Raw genomic sequence first — 10338 nt, forward strand, 5'->3', positions numbered from 1 at the left:
CGTTCGCGTCCTGGGGGTCGGCGTGTGGGGAAGCAGAAGGCAGCGAGGTGCAGAGGACATGGTTCCAGCACGTTCTACCTCACGAGCCAAAGACGCTGGGAACCCCACAGCCAGCCCAGAGAAGCATCAGAGGATAAAGCACACTGCGAGGGGCAGGGGGAAGGAAAGCTGCGCTGCCCTCCCCGGCAAACCACAGCTGCAAAGGGGAGCTGCAGGATTCCCTCGCACCAACCACCTCTGGGTGCTCTGCACCCAACCGGATCTAAGCCCAGAGAGGGACCGGCGGGGATGCTGCACTCACACCGGCCCAAAGCGCAGTGTGCTGTGCCCTGGCAGCTGCCGGCTCTGAGCCCACCAAGCGGCAGCTTTACCGAGTTACCAGACACATCTCGGCAGAGCAGGTGGGTGCCAGGGTCCTGCGCTGGCACAGCCAACAAGCCCCTGGCCAGGACAAGGGGGAGAGCAGGACGACGTCTGGGGCTGGCTGGGCTGCATCATACCAAGAGCAAAACACAGCCGGGCCTCTGGCAACCTAGCACAGAAAGCCACCTTTTTTTTTTTTTTCTTCTTCCTTTTCTCTTTTTTATTTCAACATAGTAGTGCTTGGTTACAGTTTAGTGAAGAACAAATAGGTACATTCATTGGCCACAGCTTCCTGTTGCAGCCAGCTGCTACCTGACTGCAAAGCCAAAACACTGTTAAACCATACCAAAAAAAACCAAAAAAAACCACCAAAAAAAAAAGAAAGTTTAATGAAAGGCAACTATGCATTAAAAAAAGTCCTTGTACTTCTCAGCTATAAATTACTTCAGTAAAACACAGGACCGGCCCCAGGAGGAGCGGTCAGAGTTTTGAAATTAACGGCCATCCGTACAAATGAGTAAAACCAAAACACTTTGCCAGTCACTCACGAGTACATTAGCAACGAGACTCACTGCCCCGACCCGCCCGCCCACTGCCAGGAAGATCGTAGTGGTGGTGTGTGCTTCAGTGCAATACGAACAATGAGCCTGTAGCCCTTTAATTTTTTATTTTTTAATTATTTTTTTTTCCCTCCAAAGAAAAACTTAAAGTGCTCCTAGTGCTTTGGAATTGAAGCAAGAACAGGGGCCACTAGCGTCACTTACTGTCTTTGGTGACTTACGGGAGAAGAAAGAAGGGCAACGCGCCGAGTCCGGGTCCTTCGTTAGCTTTGCCATAAGTCAAGCAGTGATTGAGACGGAGCGAGGTGATCCCGCGGCCCAGCCGAGGCCAGGAGACAGGTCCTTACACCACACAAGGTGGAGCAGGCAGGGCGGAGCTCTGGTTCAAGTACTAGAGCAAGATGTCAGCTCAGAATCTTCTCCAAAAAGAAGCAAGGGTTGCTCCTTTTTTTTGGGGGGGCCAGCCAGAGTGAAGCAGGTTAGCGGGGAGAGGCCCGCAAGCCAGCGCAGAGCACGCAGAGGGACAGGGTGTTCTCGGTGGGAGAAGCGACATCGAGGTCAGTACAGGGGAGGTGGGTGATGGGGTGAGTGGGCCATGCTAGTGAGCACGTGGTAAGCAAGGAGAGGCCGGGCCTGCCCCAGTGCTCGGGGTTCCTCTCACACACAGCTGTGGACATTGAGGCTGCCTCAGGGTCCCTCCGGCACCGGACCCCAGCCCCGTGTCCCACAGCACCGTACCCCACCATGCACACCCAAGTCCTTCACCCCAGCTGGGTCCTTCAGTGCCCGGGGTTTGAAGAGCAGGAGCAGCTCTAGGTAGGTTAAAAGCAGTTCCAGTTCGGGTTGTCAGCAGAGATCAGAGCAGCTGCCCTCCCTGGAGCAGTGCCTCCATCCAAGCTTGGGTCCAAAGCCACTTTGCTCATCTCCACATCAGGCTCAGGGACAAGCCAGGAATAACATCCAGCCTCAGCTCCAAGAGCCTGCTGGAGATGGCCAGGTCAAACTTGGCTGTTTTAAAGAGATGGAGAAACCTCCTCCCAGAGCGACCCAGCACACTCAAACCCCACGTACACCCTTAAATGCTGCCAACACAGCTACAGTGGTCCTGCTCCATGGCAGGGGAAAGGAGAGCAAGGAGCCCAGGGACCAGATCTCCGCAGTGTCCACCGCTTCCCTCTGCGACAGCCTCCACAAGTAGACAGACACCTCCTGCACCTCTGTGGGGACCCCGCCGGTTCACATTCACTTCAGGTTAAAACTCCGGGTTATCTGCTAAACGCAATTTAATACTGAGGGGAGAAAGGGGAGCCCCATCGCAGGTGGTGAGGAGGGGGCGCAGGACTGCTCTCACCACCCACCAGTTAAAGCAGCCCAGGTTTTACAGGCGCTTTGGGCCACGCGTGTTCCTGCACACACACACTGCTGCTGAGCCAGCGCCAGCTCCAAGCCTTCCCTCAAGGCAGCAGCCTCGGAAGTCTCGTCCCCTCACTTGACAGCAGCTACCCTCCAAGCCAGCCCTCTTCCTTTGCCATAAGCTAGTGGGTTGGTCACAACGTAGGGATCTTAATGCCAGTAGGAACACTCGGTCTCACCCTCACAGGCCTCTGCTAGGCTACGCTTTGAGCTCAGCTTTGAACTCGCAGTCCTAGGTAAGACAGTTCAGCAGCCAGGTGAAACCAGGCCCAGCAGTCAAAGCAAGACCACACTGAGGCCAGAGGCACAGGCCCCGCCAGGTGTGAATATGGCACAGGACGCTTTAACATCCACCGCAGGAGGCCCTGCCCGCAACGCGCTCAGTTAACAGAGCTTCACACTCCCAAGTGAGTCAGGATGCAGAGTACTTCACAGAACAGGTCTTTGCAGGAAGACAGTGCCTCTCCCAGCTATGGATGTGCAATTAAAAGAGTAACTAGAACAGTCTCAGACCAAGCAGAGCCTGAGCAAGATTCATTCCTTCCAAATGTGCAGATAAAAGTGCAAATATGCATTTGATGTTTCTTTTCTAGTGAGGAAGCTCTGGTGCATTTAGCTGCCAACATCTTGAAGACCAGACCAAGAAAAAGCTTCCAGAGAGTTCAGCTTCACTTTGCTACATGGTACCTTAAAGTCACAGTTCTCTCGCTTACTGCCTGCAGCCGTAGGCTCAGTCCCGCTTACGGCTGCGACAGGTAGTGGAATGTTTGTGTCGATGAGTTAGATGCTTCAGGGAAGAAGGAAAGAGAAACCCAGGTTACAATCCTATACATGAATGCCACTTCTGGGAGGAAAGGGACCTCGCAGCCTCTTCACTTCTGTGGTGCAGGGTATGAGCTATGGTGATTATTCATCTCCGAGCCGCCTGCGGCAAAGAGCAAGGGGGCACTGTCTGTCGCGGTTCTGCTGAGGTGGGGACCCACCGCGTAGCTGTCGTTCCCAGCCAGGGACCCATAGCAGCCAGAGCACTGAGGGGTGGCCAAGCTGGGAGGAGAGACAGGAAAAAAGAATAACACCAGGCATGGACTCTTAGAGATGAATAATTAGGCCGCGGCTAGTCTCCACCGCTAGGCAAGACTTCTGCACCCAGCACTGGTCAGGGTATCCAAGTCTGCAGAAGCAGGCTATGACATGCAGGCACAGCATCTCCAAGGAACCTGGCTTTGATGAAACCGGTACCAGGAGGAGAAGAGCACCAAGGCCTACACAACACCGGTCAAGAAGAGCCAAAACCTCTGAACCCCTCACCGCACCCCTGGGCAGGTGGAGTTCAGACCCCTGAGGAGCAAGCGAAGGACAGGGCTGCCAGGTTTCCCCTTACAGTTTTGCTGGGAGTACCTGACCACTCTCCCCCACACCAGGTGTTTCCTGCAGAGCTTCATCCAACTTGGCTCCCAGAGACATCGCCCCTCCCAGGACTTCACCACCTCACATTTTCCAGTGAAGAAACTCCTCTGGAGGTCATTTAAGAGCCCTCCACCCCCACAGCTGAGGAAGGATCCTAGCAAGATCAGCCCCCTCCTGGATGAGGCCTCCTGTCTGTAGCCACTGCATATTTCTACCTGCGAGCACCCAGTGCAATAGCCACCTCTCAGAGCCGGTCGCTTCTGTCTAATAAAACTAGCTCCTTGTGAGCCACAGAAGGGAACAAAAACAACCTCAGTCAGAAGGCTCCTTGCCCAAGCTGCCTCTTACACCATTTTTTTTTCCTAAGAGCAGAAGCCAAGACCTCTGTTGCTTCCACACAGGACAGCAGAATGGCAGCTGTGCTTTTGCTTGCCCAGCACAATGCTTACCCTCCTTCTCTGGCCCCAAGCCGTGACAAGTCATCATCGCTGTCATAGCGCCTCGGATTGTCAAAGAAGTAGGCTCTGGAGCTGTAACTGTGACTATTGACCATCCCCGCCGGAGTCTGTGAAAGAGAAAGGAGTTAGGCCAGAAGCGAGATATTTCTGACTTTCTTCCTAAAGGCCTGTCCCCGTACCCCTTGGGGCTCCTCAAGCTACAGCAGCTTGCTCAGGCCTACCAAGTTCTGACTCAGTCTCTGAGCCCGGAAGAACAGCACCACGAAAGTCGTTGGCACCAGCTCCCAGAGGAAGAGGACCACTCCGAACACCACGTACTCTTCACTGCTCACTTCCACGTGCACCTGCAGACAGAAGTTAGAGGTCTCGGTATAATCCTAGCCATCAGCAGAGCCACGCAGCTCCCAAACCTGGACACAGCACACAGCTTAGAACTAGGAATGCAGAGAAACCCTTACAAAGGCTGGAGTCCCTAAATCACAGTAGTGACCCTTACCTGACTGCTGCTACTAGTTTTAGTCAGCTAGTTCTTGTCAGCGTGCTACCAGGGCACTGTTAGCTCCCTCCCCACACCAATGACTCTCCCTTGCACACAGCCACACCTGACAGAGCATTGCTTTCCTGCTGTAGTTGAGTTGTTCTTTTGAGGGAGAGGAGGAAGAGTTGGCAGACTAAAATTGAAGAGCACAACAGGGAATCCCTCCTAAAGAAGTAGCCAGATACAGCAAGATCCTGGTTTGCTCTGGTGGAGAGAGCGAGCAGGGCTTCTGAAGGCAGAAAGCCAGCTCGTCTGGGGATTCAGCTAAACAGACGTCCCCTTTTCACCTACACATGCCCTCACAGGATGGCAGAATACCTGCCTTTCACTTTACTAGCTCTGGACTGGGGATCACGGACACTTACCTTGTCTGAAAGGTTGTCCCAGCCATAGTTAAAAGGACCAGGAACATTGTCTGGAGATATGGCCACAGCTACCAGGTTATAGCAAGCCCTTGAGGAATACAGAAGAGCGACTACAGATCCCACAAGAATAGCCTGGCAGACAGATGTTCCCTAGAATAGGAAAAAAACACACCATGTTTAATACAGACCTTCCTGCAGACCTGCGATGTGTGTCCCCCCTTAAATGCATGAGAAGCTGTGCAGGCAAGAATGACCTAGAACATTTGTGCGTTGTTGCTAAAATATTCAGAGCTGGTTAAGAGCTTTCTTGTGTGACGAGTTCATTGCAGTCACAGAGCTACATAGCCACTGTTGCCTGGGAGCAGGGAAGACTTGAGGCACAGAAGTGTCATTCTCAGGATCTTATCAGTCCGCTTCAAACTGGTGGTCCAGAGAGATGCTATCCCCCCGCCGCTGCCTTACTGTGGGCAGCTCCAGAAGGCCAACAAACCACCATTAAGAAAATCAACTTGCTGCTTCCACACCCTGATCAAACTCTACAGCAGAGATGTCCACCCGGCTCATTCACCCTGCAGCAGCTCAGCACCCCTGACACTGAACACAAGGTTTCTCTAGGAAAGAAGCCTAAATATTTGGGGTAAACAACCCAGGACAGGCAGAAAGAGCCAGCACCTGAACCTCAGCACTGCTGTGGGACAAACCAGGCTTTGCTGTGGGACAAACCAGGCTTTGCTGTGGGACAAACCAGGCTTTGCTGTGGGACAAACCAGGCTTTGCTGTACACAGGGCACCGTGCTAAAGGGTGGCTAGATGTGGTGGGATCTCTGCCTCCTGCTAGCTGTCCTGTGCTGGTGAAGAGCTTTCTCCGTGATGTTTCAGAGGCAGAGCTGTCAGAGGGGTAGCTGCAGGAGGTACCTGAAGGTCATGGTACCGACCTTTGCTGGACAGCTAGCCATGGGAGAGGAAACTACTTGAAGACCTGCAAGTGTCTCCATTTCTTTGCTAAATACACCCTTGAAGCCTTTTAATAGCTACTGGTAGCTACCAAGGCAGTAAGTGGGCAAACACATCTCAGCAGCTGACTCACCTTCGTATTTAAACAGTCTGCTCAGGAAGCTCATCTCATTGGCCTGCTCCACATCCAAGCCATGGGTACGCTAGCTCTGTTTTCCTAGCTTTAGAGCACTTGCTCAAGACAGTGTCTTGGAAGAGTCAGCATGAAAGTGCTGCTAACCGACAAGTCCCTGCGACACCACCGAAGCACAAGAACACTGTTAGCTGAGCCCTTGGTGTTCAGGCCAGCCAAATAAGAGCCAGAAAGGCAAGTGAATCGAGTGCCCAGCTAACGAGGACTACAGCATAGGATCTGCCTGCAGTCCAATAGCACAGCCTCCTCCTCAATGTCAAATGGCTCAAACCTTCCTACCTCCAGTGGTGGAGACAGCAGCCTCACCAGGCCCCTCCAGCCTAGAGTCAGCAGGTTCACAGCTGGAGCTCAGGAGGCAGGACAACCTTTTCAGGCATTTGTGTAAACACTTCTGCTCATCCCCACCCTATTGTTTGCAGCTCCTCCACAACACAAAGTCAGTGGATGCCTCCCAGGCAGGGGAGGGAGGCAGCATCTGAATGCAAGAAACCTTTCCCAGACAGTCAGGTTGAGTATTCAACCTGGGAGCAGGCTCCTTGTACAAGAGCACAGCCCCACAGGCAGCCTCAGGCATGTAACTAGAGGAAGTTTCTGCATTTGTAATCTACTGCTCAGTGAACTTGATAAGTTAATTAGTGTCCAGAGCCAGTCAGAGCTGGATACCTGGCCCATGCAAGCAGGGATGTGAGCAGGTTCTCAGCTTCGTCTTGGCTCCTCTGTCTCACTTCGGATCACCTGGCTGCAGATTGCATACCCTGGATTCTCAACAACCACCACAGATGCTCTCTGCTGCTTAGGAGGCCCAGACTTCTCCTACATGCAGAGGGCCTGCTGAGGAGCAAGGAGATGCCTTCAGCCAGCGCAAGGCAGTTGTCTGGATCCAGAATGTCTTTGTAGCCACATCTGCCGCAAGGTGGCCTGTCACCCTCTTCAGCCTCTCTCTGAGGGGGCACAGAGCCATCCAACAGCCTCCAGGAGCTCTACACTCTGACCTCTCACCTGAGCCAGGCATGGCAGTGCTTTAAGGCCATATAGATTCACCTGATTGAGGGCACATTGGAAATAAGGTCTCTGCAGGAGGCCTCAGCCTCACCTTCTGACACCTGGAAAGAGGCAGTTCAGAGCATATGGGGTGAGGAGCTGTACTGCTGGGGAAGGACAGTAGCTCAAAAGTGCTAGAGCCAGGCAGCTGGCTTCCCTGAGCCCAACTACTCTCAGCTGCTCAAGTTTTTCCTATAGATTTTTCCAGCTTCATCAAGAGACTGCTGTCTGCCCTTCTCAACAAGCCAGGTCCCCACCTTGGAATCACTGCCTTTGATAGGAGTGATATGGCTTCCCAGAGGAAGAGGAGGCAGCTCAAGTGCACACTTAATCGTGGCCTACTAAGATGAGACTGCTGGTGGCTCATCCACTTTCCTACCTGGCTGAGAAGAGCTGCGTATGTTCAGACCCTCACCTGTCCTTCGGCCGTGGGGCAGGATCTACAGCAACTTCTCCTCCCCTTCTAAGATGCTCATCTCATCCAGGCCAGGTGAGCACTGCCTCTGGCTCAAGCAAGCAGGCAGCTAAAGTTGGACTGCTGAGGGAATCCCCTTTGCAGAGAAGTGTTACGTGTCTGCCCGAGATAACAATAAGCTGCAGACTTTACTGTCCATAGTGACAATATACTGCAGAAACTGCATCTGCTACTCTTAGAGAACCCTCCCTTCCAGTCAAACCTTAAGTTATACTTCTGAACCTGAAAAGCATAAGCAGCTCATAAGTCTCCTGCTGTGCCAGTGAAGCTGCAGACAATGTATTCCCCTAAAACATGCAGGGCACTTCATTCCTACAGCTGGAGCATGCACTTTCTGAAAGGAGTCGTCCAAGAACTGCCACCTCCACCCTGGAAACAGTATTTGAGCAGGTGCCACCAGGCCAGCATTGCTCTGAGTAAGCGCACACAGATCCAGCTGACAATCCAGCTGATGACTGTGCAGTTCCAGTGTAGTTTACAAGGCCTTTACCTACCTTAGACTCGAGGTAGACATTCGCTGAAGACATCTTTCCTAGTTTGCACATGCAGCAAGCCAGCGAGATGGCGCAGAGGATGAAGAGGCTGTCGTTGACTAGGGCGCGGGCAAGGACCGTCCACCTCAGCTGGTTCTCCGGGACCTCACCGTGGATTAACATTGCACAAGTTAAGTTCACAACTAAGAATAGGAGGCTGGTAAATATGGAGCCCAGATACAACAGGACCCTGGAGAGATGATGGGGAAAAAAAAAGATAATGGAGTTTGAGTCAGACAATTCTGGGCTCATTCTGCCTCATCAGGCCAAAGAACTTCCCAGCATGCCCAGTGCTCTGCTTGCTATGAAGCTCAGTCATTCCAGCAAGTTTCAGTGGTTGTGTTGACAGCCCAAGCCTGCAGAGTATTTGTTTGAGCTGCTCTCGTAATGCATGAGCAGTGTAAGTAGTCATGAGTTACAAGACTCATCTTCTGACAGTCAGGTTCTTATCTTGCAGATTTTAAGTGTTGCTCTAGCTCTGCATTAACTTCAGTCAATAAGCTATGAGTCATCACAACCACTGCAAGTTCTTTATTGAAAGCCACTGGAGCTCACATTTTCCAGTGTGGGTATCCCTGGAAATGGCTAGGAAGCGCCTGGGCTGCACAAACACAGGTCTCAGCTACTGCTCCAGCCTTATCCTACAGGTATTTTCTGGGGTGGGACAGCTCAGAATGACCTCGAGAGTTCATCTAGTTTGCCAGCAGCACCGGTACTGGGATGCCAATGACACATATGGAGGCATCCAGCATATTCTTTAGCTTCCTTGGTACCCTTGAAGCTCCCAGTCCTGCTCCAAGGCACAAAACTGATCATTTGTCAGGGCACAGCTAGGTATGGCATTAGCTCCGTTCAGTCTTTGAGGTCTGAAACTCCTGTTCCTAGCACCGCAGCATGAGTTTACCTTAAGCCAGCTTTGAAGGTAATGTTAGAAAAGTATCACTTACTTGTACTTGTTGAATTCAGCTGCACATTTCACTTTGAATATGACCTAAGGGAAAGATTGACACAGCATTACTTCACACGACCTACAGTTCTCCTTTAAACTTGGTAAAGAACTATACAAGTCAGGGGAGCCAGCATCCAGTTGGACATCTTGAAGGACCCTAGATTATCTGTTAGCACCAAATCTTGCACTGCACCCACTTGCAAGAAAGACCAGTACTTTTTCTTGCAAGAGCCAAACCCAAATGTAGGTGTCCAGCAGGCACAGACATATTTAATACCCCACATGTGACAAGGACTTTAACACCACACCTAAGGACTTGAAGAAAAGCAGCGAGTTTAGCACTCAGTCACTAAGATAATTCAAAAAATATATCTACTTTGCCCAGTGTTCTGTGCTGCATATTTTAGGACCTCAGTCATGCTTGATTTCCACATTAGAGAAGGCTGCTTCAGCTGCTCTGCTTTAGCAAGACAAATAGCTGATCTAAAATAGCCCTCCGGTATTGGATTATGGACCTGCAGGCTGTAACAAGCATTTGGAGCTCACAGCTCCTCCACCCTTCAGATGTTTGTAGGCCAAATACACCTGAACAGTAACTCTGTGATGGTAGGAAGTCCTCCAGAGTGGAAGGCCCAGCCTGCCAAGTCGCATGGCACACTTGACAGACAAGTGTACTAGATGACAGTCAGCTATTTGCAGAGTATTTCACTCTTCAAAGCAAGACGCACTCTGTCCAAGAGTGGATCTGGGTTCTGCGAGTCTCGCCACCACGCAAGGGATTGGGAGACAAGCTGAAAGTCACACAAAAAGGACCAGTGCTTCAAAGCAAAGGCTCACAGGCATCTCCTCAGACTGCAGGGGACCGAGCCCATTCCTGCACCCCCAGCCATTTGGGTTGGGAAGGCTGGAGGAGAACCATCATCTCATACTCAGGCAGCCCAATATGACAGATAAGTTCCCACATCCCTTTGGGCTGGAGGGTGGCCCCTGCTGAAGCCTACAGGGACAGGACTTCTAGCCTAAGGGGGGATGGACAGTTGAGGAAGGTGCAGACACACCCTCAAGTCACAGCAGTCCTGTTCCAAGGGG

At 52.0% G+C, this 10338-nt stretch overlaps 1 protein-coding gene across 1 annotated transcript; it reads right to left on the minus strand.

Moving 5' to 3' along the window:
- Positions 1-3208: 3208 nt before the first annotated feature.
- On the minus strand, positions 3209-9291 carry GPR137C (G protein-coupled receptor 137C; the record flags this gene model as incomplete). The annotated part of the gene is made up of 6 exons (XM_009707976.1): positions 3209-3380; positions 4193-4308; positions 4423-4545; positions 5105-5254; positions 8262-8490; positions 9248-9291. Coding segments are annotated over 6 exons (834 nt in total), but the record flags the coding sequence as incomplete, so codon positions are not given.
- Between the last annotated feature and the right edge of the window lie 1047 nt (positions 9292-10338).

This window comes from Cariama cristata, unplaced genomic scaffold (genome assembly GCF_000690535.1).
Source record: "Cariama cristata isolate BGI_N322 unplaced genomic scaffold, ASM69053v1 scaffold20179, whole genome shotgun sequence".
In the NCBI taxonomy this organism is placed as follows: domain Eukaryota; kingdom Metazoa; phylum Chordata; class Aves; order Cariamiformes; family Cariamidae; genus Cariama; species Cariama cristata.